The 16,586-nt window shown below is 42.9% G+C and overlaps 1 protein-coding gene across 1 annotated transcript in view; it reads left to right on the top strand.

The window, feature by feature from the left end:
• Positions 1–243: 243 nt before the first annotated feature.
• The window catches only part of LOC124412886 (dopamine D2-like receptor), a 119,615-nt gene continuing 103,272 nt past the window's right edge, over positions 244–16,586 (top strand). The window contains exons 1-2 of the mRNA XM_046893085.1: positions 244–269; positions 6,630–7,755. Coding sequence (XP_046749041.1) covers positions 7,033–7,755 — 723 coding nt within the window. The 5' untranslated portion in view covers positions 244–269; positions 6,630–7,032. The remainder of the gene's footprint in view (positions 270–6,629; positions 7,756–16,586) is intronic.

Here is a 16,586-nt window from a genome sequence, read left to right as displayed (position 1 = left end):
TTATTTTTATCAGACGATAAAAAGTATCTAAAGCAAAAGAAAAATATCCGCGACAATGACTGATGATAAACCTCAAACCTGTGTCATTGAAATTTTAAAAAATGTCTCGAGATCCGTGATCGCTGTAAATAATAGTGCATAAATTAGAGAATAATAATAATAATAATAATAATAACGGTGGCAATAATCGAGGACCAGGAAGAAAGGATCAAAATTTGCAGATTCGATCGAGAAACACAGAAACGATAATAAAAGAATGAAAAAAAGTGGTAAGTCATTCCGATAAACAGATAAATTGTGAGGAAATTTTCTTCATTTCTTCATTCGTTTTTTTTTTTTTTACCGCAGGATACAAAGTCGCGTGCAGAGGCCAGATACCGTATATCTTATTGTCCTGGCCGAAAAGGATTGCCCCGAAGTTTCCCCGGGGGGACGACGATGTGCGTGTTCGTTAGATAATACCCATATAGAAAACGTACATTTACCGTCCTTGGATCCTTTACCCTTATTCAGGGAGGCTGCAGGGCTCTTAATTGGCTAAGCGCGATATCTGTACAAGATAGGAAGAACTCAATTAATTCTCACTTTGTGCAAATGTCAAGTGTATAAGGAACGAGTAAAAGGAAGAAAAGGAGAGAGGAGGAGAGAAGAGGATAGGAGAGAGTCGAAGAGTGACAAAGTCTTGCTTCTATAACTTTATTGTCCGATCTTGAACAACGTCGCTTCTTCCTCTCATTCTTCTACCCTTTTACTCTCCGCCATTGATTCTTTTATTCTTCCTTCCTTAATTATTTCCTTGGAAAGAGACGGTAGCGGGAAAGTACTTGGATTTCAATATTTCTCGACAGTGGGTCGACGGGTGTCTGTAACGTCGCTCATTCCAACATAAATTACGTACTTGCAGCCGTTATAACATATATCCAATCTAATAACCGTTACGAGCTCGGCGCGCCGGCAATTTTGCGAGAGCTTTGGAGCTTCCATGCATTATTATACACCAAATCGTTTCTCTACGTACATCCTGAGACCCACCCCATTTCGCTACGAGCGATTCGCTCGCTCATATACCATCATGGCGATCAAGACGTTCGACGATATTCCAATGGGAATTATTACGCTTATTGTTATTATCGTTATCATCATTATCATGATATTTCGCTGAAAGACGTCGTTATGCAGGTGATCGAGACTTTTCAATCGAACGACACGAGAACCGTGTGTTTGACTGTAGTGTAACCTGACGCTGTATGTAATATACATATAATTAATATACATAATCATATACCTGCTGTACGTAGGTATATTAATTTTCTCTTCTCGTATTTAATCGTCCAGCTAACAGCTTTCGAACATGGTTCGTGACACACGTAATTCTGTGCATATTAACATCATTTTGATCGATAGTTACACACGCGACTGGGTCTAGCGAGTAATACGCAAAAACATCCCCGCACACGTATACACGATTTTCTCAAGTACTAGGCAGTCCCGATGTGTTGTACATAATGATGCGGCAGAAAACATGAGTATGCATATGTAAATGGAAATTTGCGAAACTGCGAGAGCTGTACACGTGTGATAATGGGTGGCTGTACGATGCATAATACAACAGGGTGAAGGAAGTCGAGATTTGTTTTTCACTCTATTCTATTATTCATTTTACTTTTTTTCATTCGTGCAATATAATAATCCGGAAAACACGTCGGGAGGTAATTTCCGAATCGCCTAAGTATGTTGTGCGCATGAATTTTCACCTTTTCCTGCGAAAATCGTGAGGGTTTCCAATTCCATCTGTTCAGAGCACCCCAAAGGCTGTATACGCGATACACCGGAATATATATTACACCTAATACATGTTTATATACTAGATTAGATGCATGTATTCCTGTATAAGAGAAGTCGCAGGTCTTCTCTCAAATAAATCCATGCCTCGTCTGGGATTTGACGAAAATAAAAAATTTATTCTTTTACCTTTCGTTCTTTTTTTTTCATTCATTTCTTTAAATTTTATTCTATTTTTTTCACCATATCCTCCTCCTCCCCCTCCGTTTTTCCAACCCCGACTCGGACCATTAAGGCTTAAAAGCCGCAGTCGTTAATTCCGTAAAAAGGAAAAGGCAATATATTTTGAAAAAGAACTCCGTACCCTGTGGATATATATGTATATGTATATATACATGTATATTTATATATAAACATGTCTACTGGTATTTTATTTTCTTCGGTGCCCAACCAATTTTACGGGCTTAAAATAATTTTCTGGGTGTGCAAGACTCTTCTTCGCGGCCCCTTCGCCTCCTCCTTTCCTCCCCTTTCGGCGGGTGGGGAAAAGCGAGTACGGCGTCGAGGGGGGAGCAGGCGTCATTAGTAGAGCTTCGCGCTAATTGTCTGTAATTAATTATGTAATTATTTCATTAATTTATCTAAGGTGACCCTGCAGCGGCAGCTCGTAGACGCGATGGCGTCACTTCAGTTCTCCGCCACCTGAAACAGCAATTCTTCTCTCAATCTCGCCTTTGTCGATGATATTTTGAATTTAGCCGAACAAATTGCTTCGGGAAAAAGTAGTTGGTTCCAGCGTATTTCTTTTCTTGTTTTTTTTTTTCTTTTTTTTTTTCTTGCCATTCATGTAAATTGTACTACACATCGTATTTCAGGTGTATTCAAGATTACATAACGCTGTATGTAAAAAGCATCCGCAAAACTGACTTCCAGAATTAGTTTGTTAATTGGACTAGCTATTTAGTCTAATTGCTTTCCTGTTAAGTATACCTATATTGTACTCACTGCAGTAGGTACAACGAGATACTGCACCAGGATCGTTCTATCCACCCTTATTTCCCACTTCTACATATATTCACGCAATTAGTTATTTCTGGAAGCGTTTCAAGCGATTAACTGTGAGAATTATGCATGCCTAAAGCTAATTTGGTCAGATTGTCGAGAAAAACTTGATTTCTAAATATCACATCGAGTTTAACGACACATTTTTTCACAAATATACCAAAGACTCGAGAAAGTGATAGAAAATTTCAGTAAATCAAAATACAATTCTATATATCTAAATTTGAACTGTACGTCAACTATTAATTTTCTTCCACTTCTTCTTCGACTGTTTTCTTGTTGACGAAATAGGACCAGGTCACTTTCGTTCGTTGGGAAAATATTTTTATAGCAAACTGCTCCGCGGTCCTGGGTTCTTGTATCGATTAGATCCCGTCTTGTCGACGCCGCGATCCGACACGATAAAAAATAATTTCTGTTTACCGGTGAACGTTTAGTTGCATGCAAGTTTCAGTTTCTGGTTAGAAGGATTGAAAAATTACGAGTTATGCTTTGACTCGACACTCGTACGTAGCAGTGTGCACGAGTATATAATATTACATAATACACGTAGTTACGTAGATTTTTCCGGATTTAGAAAAATTTGGATCATTTAAAATCTCACCCTTTACTCTTTTTCCCGTTATTACTCTGTGACAAAGTTTCGAGTATTTTTTATATTTGTAGGTATATAATATTACCTTCTTCACTGCTTCTTCGGAGTCACGTCGCGTCGGCAGCGATTTAATGGCAGCACATTACGTTAAATTTATGGAATAGTAGAAGCTAAACCGTTTAGGGACTGTCAGCTTCATTTCCGAAAATAATATAAGGTTTTCGTGGACGGCACGATTTGCTCTCAACATCCTTGTAAGTCGCTCGGGTGAATTGTCTGGCTACGAATTCTCCGCAGCCATTCTGCATAGCCCAAGCGAATGTTTTTCGGTTGGAATTCGGTTTGGAATTTACTCGCGAAGAAACCGTTCGTCTGGAGGTCGGGACTGAATAGGCAAACTTTGATGTACGTCGCTTAGAAAAGTAGAGAGAAAAAAAAATAAAATAAAAAAAATAAAAATACCGCGAGTCGGGAATAGACGCTCTCGCTTCGACGACGACATTTGTTCTGCGAAGCAAGTGGAAGAAGAAAAAAAAAAAGAAAAAGGCCGAAAATGAAAAGAACGAAAATATCGCAACAACCGAAACGAGTCCGAAGACACATATTATCGTTTTTCTCTCAAATTATCATGCCGAGAAATCGTTCGCTTAACGACGATGTAAAAGGGGACACGTTAGTCAAACTGCAAATTTTTTTTATGAACATTAAATCTTGACTATCCGTAAAGTTTCATGAAACAAGTATTATCCTACCTGTTTGAATTGATTGTACTCATGCAGTGTCTCGCTAGTGGTTTGAATCATGTCTGAAATTGGTATTCCTCGAAAAGCTCCCTTCGTCACAGTTTCTCCCTTCACAATGTCAACCAGAATTCCACGGCTTTACCGTATGTTGAATAAAGAACGAAATTTCTTCGCATCCGATTCACACAATTTTCAAGTGCAAAAAGCAAAACATAAAACAAAAATTCGTTTTTTTTCTAAGGTATCCTCTTAACAAATCGATCGAATAATCAATATTACCTGAATCCATAATTCCATTGAATATCATCCTCGTTACTTTAGTAAACAGTTACTTCCGGGCATTACATAACCGCGTGCTTAACCCGCGACGTTTGTTGTCGTTTCGGAAAGGATTCCCTTCAGGAACGAAGGATAATACCGACTGCTGGAATGGGCAAGGATGTTTTTACGAACGTTGGCGTGGAATGGTTTAAATTCCAGTCGACCACTGAGAAAGAGCCTCGAGAGTGTTTTCCGCAGTCAGTTTGTTAATACCGTACGAGCTGCCTGCGCCCTGAGACATTTCGTTCAAGGAGTTAAGGTTAACCATGCACACTTCAAGTCAGGTGTACCGCTGCACTTCCAAGCGGAAGTCGCAATTGAAGTTAGTTGTGAAGTTGGTCCAAGTCGCTCTCGAAGTTAGACCAAGCAAAATTGGGTCCACTCGTAGTATTTCGAGTGGTGAAGTCCTCGATCGAGATGTCCGCTCGATTCAAGGATGGTCCCCGTCCTTCACATCAGATTGCAAACTCTCCCGAAGAAGCTGCCGAGTTCTCCAAAACACTTGCTGCTGCAACGCTTCATCTCGAGCAGACGTCTGTTCCTTCGAAGTCGTACCTGCAACAAGGGTCAGCACTGGAACAAGGAAAAGAACGAAGGGCCAAAGGATCCAACGGAAACCCGGTATCACGTCTGAGTCGCTGGATGGATGAGGCAATTTCTGTCTTTAAGTGGCTCCCGACGGTCTGAATCCAGTCGCTTGCTCTATGAGACGACGGAATGAGTTGCCGCGAGCTACGAAGGGCTGAGGGTGCAGAGGAGGGGTGGAGAGTAGCCATAATAATATCTACCCCCGGTGCTTCCTTCTGCAGGAAGCTTTTACGAGGAGGACTCCCAGCGTGAGCTACGTCGAGATGGCAAACCAGCCGGGGAGGATGATCTGCGGCCTCTGGACCATTCGTAACCCTCCCTCCCTCCCTCCCTCCCTCCCTCCCTTCCTCCCATCGCCATTGCACCACAATCATATGTGTTTTTCCTGCAGATCTCGCGTCGTATATCGTGCTGTGTCGGATGGATCGTAACCGCAAATACCTTTCGCTGATCCTTCACGCTCACGTTCCTTACTATATATTGACTATTCGATTTGAATGGTGATTCTCGAAGGCATGGTTTACTACCCCCGACGGTAGGTGGCTGTATACACACTGCACATATACATGTCCTTTCGCGTTACGACGGGGATATATGGACGCCTTTGAATGGAGGAAAAGTTTTACCATACTGTTGGTGCAGGGTTGCTTCTTTCTATTTTCTTTGTTTTTCCCTACTTTGATAACAGTCGTGAAACTGGTCAGGGTAAGAGGGATGAATAGAAAATATATCACTTGAATTGAAAAGAAAAACAATTACGAAGATTTCCTTACATAGGTATATCGGGGAGGTAAAACGACGATGGATGCGTGGAAGGTCCTTGAAATGACAAGGTGGAAGGGGTTGTGGGACAGGCTCTCGCATGCAAATTAAGGGTTGCATAAAATATATCTCGGTGCTGATCTTAGCTAAATGAAGGGCCTACCTTCACTGTAGATACGTACCTGCGCCTTACTGCGATTCTAGATCCAATTGCTGATCTCTCCGCAGCTACGGTTGTGGGTCGAGTGGGCGGCCTTGGAGCGCAAATCACACGTAATTTCCGTTCAGCTCCATTTTTTTTCTTTCGCTCTTCCCTTTTTTCCTCTTCTCTTCATCCACCGAGTCGAGCAGCGATAGAGCGGTGATTCCGTGTCTCGTGGTATCACCACCGCAGCCACGTACGAGATACACCGATAAAAACCGCGAGTGTATAAAAAATGGCACCCGAATCTTGAGACCGAAATCTAGTCATTTCACGGATGAAAGAAAGAGAAGATGGAAGGAAGGTGACTCTGGAAGAAATAATACGTATAAAACATTTGAAAACGTGTTGCGATTGTAGAATTCGATTAATGTAGTCGGCAGGCGATGTTATTATAATTTTTTTTAAACAAAATTCTACTTTCAGGTATAAGAGAGATTTTCAGCGTTACACGTGTAGCTATAAAAACCAGTCGTACGCTTTCTGGTTCAAGCCTTGAAAAGGATTAGAGTCTATATCTCCTTTACAAGTTACATGCAGAAGTTTGACGAGAATCGTTCTCTTTCTGTTCCAGGTAACGACCGTCTCCGTTTGATGAGAAGTGGACGGAGTGAGTTTTAAGAAAATTCCCGATCGACGATGACGAAGTGGAGTGAAGGTGGTCGGGAGGTTGGGTTGGGTCGGTTCTCTTCGGGGCAGTAAAAGCCGAGTTCTACATTGTGAAAAAGAACGCGTAGCTGGGAGAGGAGGAGGAAAAAAGGAAAAAAGGAAAAAAGAGGGACGATCGAAGAGCAACAAAGGAGGGCGGAAGCTCGCGCAAGGTGGATTGGGTGTGCAGATGGAGATGACGGCGAGCAGAACGCGGGGACCTTCGTGGGCTCGGGAATCGAAAATCTCGTGATTTGATTGGGGCGTTAGATGAAATAGAGGCGAATAGGAAAGAGAGCGGAAGGCGAAGGGCGGCGGGCCGAGACAGCATGGAGCCGAAGGTGTCGTCGTCGCCCGCTAGCAACCTGGCCGCGAGGATTAACGCAACAGTTCGCAGCATCACGCGTCACTACGACGCACAGCCTCGGTCGAGCAACAGGTTCTACGATCCCCGGGCGAGAGGAGGAAACGAGACCGGCGACGTCCTCGGGGAGCTTGATAAGGAGGGCTACAGGACGAACCTGACCTCGCGAATCGAGGATACCACCGACCTGAGCGTCGACTTCGGGGCCGGTTTCGGGGGGCTTTTAAACGACTCGACGACGCCGGGTCCGCCCGTCTCTTCGCCGTCGGCGTCGACGTCCGGGAACGAGAGCTACGCGTCGATATCGGACCTCTTCGTCTTCGACGACATAAGCGACTACATTAACCGACTGAATTACACGGCCTTCTCGAACCTGACGTCTTACTACGAGGGGACCAACCTGAACTTAACCACCGGCGGAAACGGAAGCTGCACTTCGGTCATTTCCACGGGGACGGGCCGCGTCGAGTGCGACGAATCTGACGTCGATAAATCGAACGTTAACAATTGGTGGGCCCTGATTTTGGTCGTTGTTCCCTGCCTCACCCTCTTCGGCAACGTCCTCGTCATACTGGCCGTTTTTCGCGAACGCGCCCTGCAGACTGTCACCAACTACTTCATCGTCAGTCTCGCCCTCGCCGACCTCCTCGTCGCCGTCCTGGTCATGCCGTTTGCGGTCTACGTTCTGGTGAGCCGGCAATTCTTTCCTTGTTACTCGTAACCCTCGCAATAATTAAGTTTTCCTTACTTCCTTACACGCAGGAAGGAGAAACGCTCGCGGGAATGCTCCCGAAAATTGAAATACTTTGTCTTCATCTTCTTCTTCTTCTTCTTCTTCTTCTTCTTCTTCTTTGTATATACTTACTTGCGAGAGTAACGCTACTAGACGCGTACTTTTTATCCGAGAGTCTGCGAGCTTGCAGCCTCCCTGCTTGAGGAGCCGTTAGCTGGTGGTTGTCAAGTGGATGACTGCTGACTGCTGGCTTCTGCCTTCTGGCTGCTGGCTGCCTAACACGGTGTCGCTTCCAGTGACATATTAAACTGGAAAAGCGGTTGAATTTTTCTTAGGGAATGATATAACCATTTCGTTGAGTGGATCTCACTCCGTTCTAACGTTAAACACCGTCACCGTCATTTACCACCGCTTTTCACCGCGGCGCTATCTTTTTCATCCTTACCCTCCGTATTCTCATGTATGCACCTGCTACCTCTCCCATACTTAAAAACGACCCTGTGATTATAATCTTCTTCAATTTCCATTTTATCTTCTTATTCTTTCGAGTTCAATAATCGCCACTCGCAACGAATTTTACTCAAATATTTACTAATTTGACCTGATGTTTGCGACTACCGTGAAAAGTGAGCTTCGTGATATTCGCAACATGATTCAAAAGTTACACCACACTGTAGGCGACCAGAAACACGGCAGGTTCGTTCGGGCGTGTGACGGTAATGGAACAAGATTTTCAGTAATAACCTTCGGAAACAACGTTTCAGCGCGGTTTGCTTCGCGGCCACGAAGCTGCTTAGCTTTACCTGTCGCATTATAACTTTTCGAACGGTTTCGCATCTCATGAATTCCTTCACTCGTGAGCCGTATGATCCGCAGGGATAAGTACTCACACGGCTACTGCATTCGACATTAAAATTCAATGTATAAATGGTCGTAAAGAGAGACAGAGAAAGACAGAAAGCAAAGTTGTGAAATTTATTCTACGTAAGTAAATCCTGTCCTCGAAGCTGATCGGTGAACTGGATTCCACATTTCGAGAGTATAAATTGGAATCCGGTACTCCGGGATGTGATAAACTCTACCCTCGATTTTGGCTCGAAAAATGGACTCACCATAGAACCGTTGGTGTAATATGGATGTGCACTTTAGTACATGTGATCGGTGACGATAGTGGATAACGTTTGATACTGGGAGTGGCCACGAGTTCGACCGTCTATCCGGTGGTCAAAAAAATGCCTGATAGGTCAACGCGGAGGGAATATATACATACGAAGGTATACATATGTGTACATATAGGTATAATACAATCTTCGCACAATATATCATACCCGGCTTGTATGTATAGTACCCTTGAGAATGTTTGGCTCCCCGAAATAGAATGAAAACACTTTCGTTAGCCGTATCGCTCTTTCCAACGATTTGTCGAGTTCCTTTCAGTGCGATAATAGTTTATTACCGGTAAAAGTTTACCTATTTAACGATGATCAATAACCAGCTCAGGCCGTCTAGACGCTCAAGACGAAGTACCGAGTTGGATTTAATCGCGATACTGCCGCCGGTATACCATCAGGGTCGCTTATAAGAAGACGAGAATAATTGCTGGCATCTAGTCTCGATTGTCCCGAAGCAGACGAGGTTATTATACTGATCGTGGTGTCGATTCAGGTCGCTTTGAGATATCACTCAATTCCCCCATTGTCAGCGAAAGCTTCTAAAGGAATAGAAAACTCCGTCCAGAGATGCACCGTCTTCTGAAAAAGCAGACGTCTATTTCAGTTGAAAATCGTCTTCAAATTCCGTCTCTGTCGCATGTCGCGAGTATCGGACTTTAGCAAAGTTTCGACAAATTTCACCAGAGACGTCGAATAACTTGAAGCGATACTTATAGCCGATTCCTACGGGAGTTCAAGGATCTTCTCACAAACACTGGTTGCATGCGCCAAGCTTACGGAACTATGTTTGTTCGCCAGCGGTATCGACGAATGGAGCAGCATCGAGCTTATAGTTCAGTGGCACAGGGTACACATAAACACAAATATTTGCGTATCTATCGCAGGTGGAAGCGGCAAATCGTGTTGCCTGACTCAGTGTATCCGTGTGACAGTTAACTTTGGAACACCAGCGTCATCTCGGCACGAAATGACGTCTGCCAACCACGATGGTTTCGCTCAACCATCCGACGTGGTGCCTGCCTACCTGTGACGTGAACTCACCATGATCGCGAATGTAGGGCATGTTTCGGTCGAATTCGGTATCGCACGTTATACCTACACGGGGTTACGCGATCCGTGTAGAAGCCGGAATTCCTACAGCTGAACCTCTATTTCGTGCTTAACGCTAACCAAGGCGTATGTAAACACATTTGTCGAGGAATCAGCTTCCAGCTTCTCTCCCGCTGCTGCAGACTAGCAGCCTATCCACCTCAATGCGCGGTATTAGTCGTTATTATTATTATTATTATTATTATTATTATTATTATTATTAGTGCGGTCGAGTGTCGTTCTCATATGTCGACGCTGCATGCGGTCAACTCGACGATGTTTTGTCGAAACTTGGTTCGAGAGCTGGTGTAACAGAGCCGAGCTTTATGCTTGCGGTCGTTCGCGTCGTCTCCCATATACCCACCTACGTAAGATATTACAGTCGTTATACCTACGCGGCATTAAGAGGTAACTACCGGACTCAACTTTACTACTTTTCACGAGATCTCCTCATCTTAGATTAGGTCCAAGGTCGTTACACGGAGCTTTAGTTCCACGCTTTGAAACGTCAAATCGATTATGCATCACGCTATCGGTACAGAATACCGTCAGGAAAGTGAAACGACGATGATTTAGAGCGTCACTTCCATTTCACTTAGAACGACTTAATTAGACCCAGTATATAAGAAAACGCCTAAAGTAAAGTAAATTGAAGGCGTATAAGTTAAGGAGTTTGTTACAGTCGTGAAGTTGCATCTGTAAGAATACTTGTGAACCGAATTGTTTCTATTGATTTTCGACGATTACGAAAATAAGGTTGGGCAACAATAGAGTAAAGGTTTCAGCCGGCGTGGAGTGAGATATATGCGGAAACGGATATATCAGAGGGTGAAAGACGAATCAAAGAGAATCCGTGGGTTAAAGTAATTGAGACATTTTATCGCCGCTCAAGGATTACATCGGACGGTTGATGTATGAGTTAGATCCGAAAGGAAGATCGACGATGAAATTCCCAGAACCGACCTTGATCCTGGCCTGATGATGCACGCGTCCTGCATCCATATGCATGGATATGGATACATATCCATATGTATTCAGGACTGTCCATTTATCCGGCTTTTGCCAGCAAGGCATCCGGACAAGCTATATAGCCTTCGCTTCAATATTCATGGGACCGTGTAAGACGAGGGGGACAGAAGCTCTGTCTTAGACAGTCGAGCGGACGATCTAGAGAGCCGAGAAGCGAATCCGGCGATTCGTCGTTGGAACTCGGGTCATAAACATGCATGCTCGAGGACGTCTAGGTCTGGAGGGACTCTAAGGAGGCCACGTGCCTCTCTATTACCTAACGCGAACCTGGCGCTGCTGGTATATATCGTCCTGAATTAAGGAACAGCTCCACTACACGCCACTCCTCCTGTTCCCGGTGACCCAGTCCTCGTGGCTCTCTTCGACGGCTGCATGCAGAGAGAGCTTGCAAGCCGCGGGTCGATGCCGTCGACATTCGGAGGCCCGAATTGGCCCCATTGAATTAATGTCCGTAAGCCGGTGAGCCGAAGAGGCGTCTGTGATATCACTGACATCTCGGAAACCTGGAACGACTTCCTCGTCCCCCGATAGGTAAAGGCATACGCACGGAGCTTCGTCTGGGAAACAAATGGGAGTCAAATGAATTACAAAAGCGAGTGGGGTCGAGAGTGGCCAGAGCTTCCATCTACAACACGAGCCTTTCGTGCTGAGTCGCAATCAGCTGCTCGAACAAGTACACGTACTAACGGCTTCGAGATACGATAGTTAATAAATTAAATCTACATACAATCTGCGTCGATCGATCTACGTCCAGTCGGTTCGCGTCGGCGCGAACATTTTTCACCGTCTCTAAACCGAAAGCGATATCGACATTGATTTTTGAAAGAAAGATGTGTCATTTTTTTCTCTGCGGTACCTAGTCTCGGGTGAAAGCTCTTTTTACCGCCAACGTACGTTATACACTCTGTTCTACGGAGTAAAAGTTTCGTCAAAACTAACGTGACGCTGACGTGCCTCTCCAGAGACGAATACATGTTCTTTCAATTGGGTTCGGATTCTTGAGACGGGATATCGATGACTCGCAATAGCGAAACAGCGATCTCTGGAAATACAATCAGCGAATGTGACCGGGGCAATGCTTTGACGGAATGCTCGATTTACGAAGGAATACCTGAAAGCCGATATCGTGTCTACACAATAAAGGCGACGTGCTTTATACGGCAGTCCGCTACTTTGCAAATGACATTGACACCGGACTAAGAACCATCGGCATTCAGTGGAATTCTTTAAAAAAATTTCCACAGTTATTTGGTCCACATTTTCCCCGTCTCACAAAGTCAACGCGAACTGATTCCTGTAATCAGATTAACGAGTATCGTAATCGCGATTCTAGTTACATGATACAATTGCCTTCAACTGTATTATTATTATTATTATTACTGTTATAGTATCGCGAGTTCCGCAGCATCTACGTATAATCATTCCAGACGTTTGTCCGTATGAAAATATGGACGCAGATAACTAATCACGGTTGAGTTTTCACGGGTTTCGGTGTGAGTGCGGATGCCTGTATAAGTACACGCGTGTACATGAGCCGGCGTATTATGTTGAGACTATCTAACCGACGATCAAGATTTATAATATGACAGGGATGAACCTTGACATTAAGCATCGCTTTCGCGAACCAATTTGCCCCGTTTCATCGGCATGTAGACAATACTTGTACCTACATGATATATTTGTTTAATACAATATAGCGTGTGTGTATTACTATTATGCGTTATCCATTTAAGGAATACGCTGAGAAACATGGCTCTTACGCAGGTTCCAGAGAGATTCGACACCCTGGCCTGACGACCTCACCCTCGTCATCCTCGTATCGTTGAGCTACCTGTCTGCCCACTCGTCTATTTGAGCGACTTCTCCGATAATGACGAAACATTGTCGGCACGTCTTCGATTTCAAAGTTAATTGCCACATCAGAAGCAGCCCGCGTCATCGACTCGAGCTTTAAAGCTTGATATGCGAGACTCACATGCGTAGAAGGCTCCACAAATTACTAACAAGGATTTGTGTATCTCTGAGGCTTATATATACCGCAACGACACCGTGACACGTACCCCTCACGAGTTATTATTATTTTTATTAATTTTTTTTATCACCCCAGGAATGCGGACTGTGTGTAATTAGCAAATTAAAATTAAAAATTTTGACAGCATTAAAAGAACCGTACATCCAGTGGCAAATTGTAAATAATGCAAACGTTACGTATTCTTTGAATTTCTTTTTTCTTTGGCTTCTCGCTTCTTTTGTTTTCGATTTTTTTTTTTTGTCGCCATTTGAAACAGGCTTCAAGTGAAACTCGAAAAAAATTATTCTCTTCGCAAACGGGACTGCAAATCATTCGTAACAGCTGGACAAAACGGAAGCATTCAGTTGACAGTTCCGTAGATAAAAGTGTATTAATAATATTTCAACGAATGAAATGCCAGTCGAGTAGAGTGTGAACCGAATTAAATAGGCACAAGACAAAGATACGAGTTACGCTATGACGACATTTTCAGCAACCATTTCGCTTTTAGACTTTCGATCGCGTTTACTTATAAATACCCTGCACCGGACCTAACTTTAATTCTGAAAACTCGAGAGGAGAATGTGATTTTCCGTTACCTAGCTGCGCAGGTCGCAAGCTGTTGAAAATGCGGGAAGTAAAGCGGGATTGCGAAATCATTAAAATCATGAAAACCCTTCTGCAAAATTGCAAAGCATTTTCAATTACGTTGGAATTGATTCGTTCAAGACGCAGGATTTCACGCAATTTTTCAACCACCGTAAAGCGGGTCGAGGGACGTAGAGAGGGGGGGGGGTTGGAAAAAAACTGCCAATAAATCGAAGCGATAGAAGACGACGGGAAAACGTCCCTCGGGAGATACGAGACTTAGAGTGCGCGATTTTCTCCCCCTTGAACCCCGCCCCTGCACCTGGAAAGGCTCCCTGAAACATACAGTCAAATCGAAATCATCTCGAGCCGTGCCCCCCCCCCCCCCCCCTCCCTGACCTTTCGCTCCATGGCATTGGATTTCAGTTCGGTATAATATACAGAGAATATTTCCAAGGTTCTCATATTATCATTTTATTTTATTTCTTTGTTTTCACTCATACATAAGACATCTATTAATACTTTTTCCTTTTTTTTTATTTCAACGAATTGAGTCAAGTCTACTAATACGAAACATGCAACGTTATAATCAGGTGTTAAATGAGGGGGGGTTACAGCTTCGACGGTTTAAAATTATACCTATTTTAAAAAGTTTTTTTTTCCAAACAATATGAAAACGCTGCCAGCAATTTTAGCTTGAGAGCTTTATTATTTATAGTTTGAAGAACATTTTGGAGTTTTTCTTTATAAAAAAAATTTCGTAATTGAAATTCAAAAATCTAGCCACGAGCTCGAATCGATAAACAAGTTTGAAAGATTATGTGAAAACTTCACGTCGATCGGGTAAAAATTGACCGAAGAATCTGCGGTAACGGATTGAAAACGTCCCCGTTCGCCACTTATATGCGCCATGCCACCATTTTGTTATTAATTTCACTAAACAAAATTTTTAAATGTTCTTGAAATTATAAAAAATAACGCCCTCAACCTAATATCGCTCCAAGTGTTTTCATTTGCTTTAAAATAAAATAATTTTAAAATTGATACAATTTTAGACGGCCCAAGCTTCACCTCCTCCTTCCCCCCCCCCTGTTAAACGGGTTGCTTACAATCGATTTTTTCCTCTTAACAAAATCTTCGAGGAACGAGCGTGCTTCCCAGTTCTCGTGGGGGGAGGAGGGCGTCGCTGAACTATAGTATATTCCGACGTCAACCGCGCACGTGGTGGTCCAGGCGGACAAGCCTACCCGTGGGGTGTGTAATTGGACGTGACGACACGGCGACAGTTCCTCCCTTGGCCGGAAGTATGCAACGGCGGGGTGGCGCGTCTTTCTAACGTCATTACTACCCCAAATTTCCCGATTCCTTGTACAAGATTGCCTCGAGTTGAATAATAATGGTAATAATAATTGTAATAATAATAGTAATCATTATAGGTATTCTCAGGATTACCATTATTATTCTTATTACTCCCCCGTCTAAATGATGATCAAACACCGTCCCCCTCACTCTATAGAAATTTCAAACAATTCCCGGAGAACTGTTAACGATTTTTTGACAAAATATTTACATTATGCATTGAAACACTTGTTACGCGAATTTAACAAGTTATTTCAGTAATTTATAACAGGAATAATCATAAAATAAATCTTTGTCTATATGAAGTGATATTGAAAAATCGGTTGAATTTTTTTAAGCTCCGTTTATTCACTTCTTGTATAATACGTTTGGTATTAGATTTTTATTTAGATTGGATAGAAAGAAAAATGTATGAATCTACGTGTTAATAACGTTTGAGTATTTAAGGGTAGAGGCGTACAGAGTGTGTAATTTAAAGCTTACAACCCACGTTTTAAATGCGATGAAATACATTTTTCAATCAAGAAAACGTATCTGCTCGAATTACAGGAATAATTTACGAGCTTAACTCGCGGATGTTAACTGGCCCAAAGGTGATTTTGAGGTTTTAAAACAAATTCACCGTGTATAAAACCGATATTAGAATTTTTTCGCGCGTTATTATTATTATTCCTGCTACGTGGTTTAATATCCATTCCAAGACGATATAGATATAGATAGCATATATTTAATTATTCATCATACATTGTATGCAGTGTAGTTGCATGACAGAAAGAGATTTCATCGTTCTTTTTCGTTGATCAACGTGATTTTATATCGCGTGTTTCGTGCGAAGTTTATCGCTAATTAAAGCACAACAAAAGGAAGATAACTAAAAGAAAAATATGTATATATATATATATTCAGCGATCAAGAATGGGATGAAATGAAGTAGAGAAAACGAAAAACAGAAAAAAAATTGCTTCCCCTCAGCCGAAAACGCTATTAACACCGGCTCCGCTAATCGTACGGACTCGTAAAAAATGATGAGAAAATTCCGTGCGTACAGAATACGTACGAATGGCTTATACCAGGCTAAAAGGGAATGTTTCGTGTGTGTTCCCGTTGTATCACTCGGGTATATTGCACACAGGTGTGTTCGTGCGTGAATGAGGAGGCGTCATTTTTCAAATGTAAGCCCCCCGAAACTCGACCGTAAAAATTTCATTCCGGTAATACGGAACGATGATATCGTGCGGTTCCTTGCTACTGATTGCGAAGCTCCAGTTCTATTATCAACGTATCGAGAGAGGGAGAATGATAAGAAATTTTCTGAAAGAACAAAAGAAAAAAAACCACCTTCCCTTATTGCGATACCCACTCAGGTCCTAGGAATTAGGTTTCGCAGCTTTGCTCGAACGTCGGACAGCTGGGCGACACGACAAACGCTGTGGGTAGCTAAGCTCGAAAAACGGAAGGAAAAAAAATATAATATGCATACGAAAAGCTATACATAAAATTATATGCAGGGAGGAGTGAGAAAGGGCATCGCGACGCCT

The sequence above is a fragment of the Diprion similis genome, chromosome 12 (genome assembly GCF_021155765.1).
Source record: "Diprion similis isolate iyDipSimi1 chromosome 12, iyDipSimi1.1, whole genome shotgun sequence".
In the NCBI taxonomy this organism is placed as follows: domain Eukaryota; kingdom Metazoa; phylum Arthropoda; class Insecta; order Hymenoptera; family Diprionidae; genus Diprion; species Diprion similis.
The sequence above is the reverse complement of the archived record's forward strand: the minus strand, read 5'-3'. Positions and strand labels throughout refer to the sequence as shown.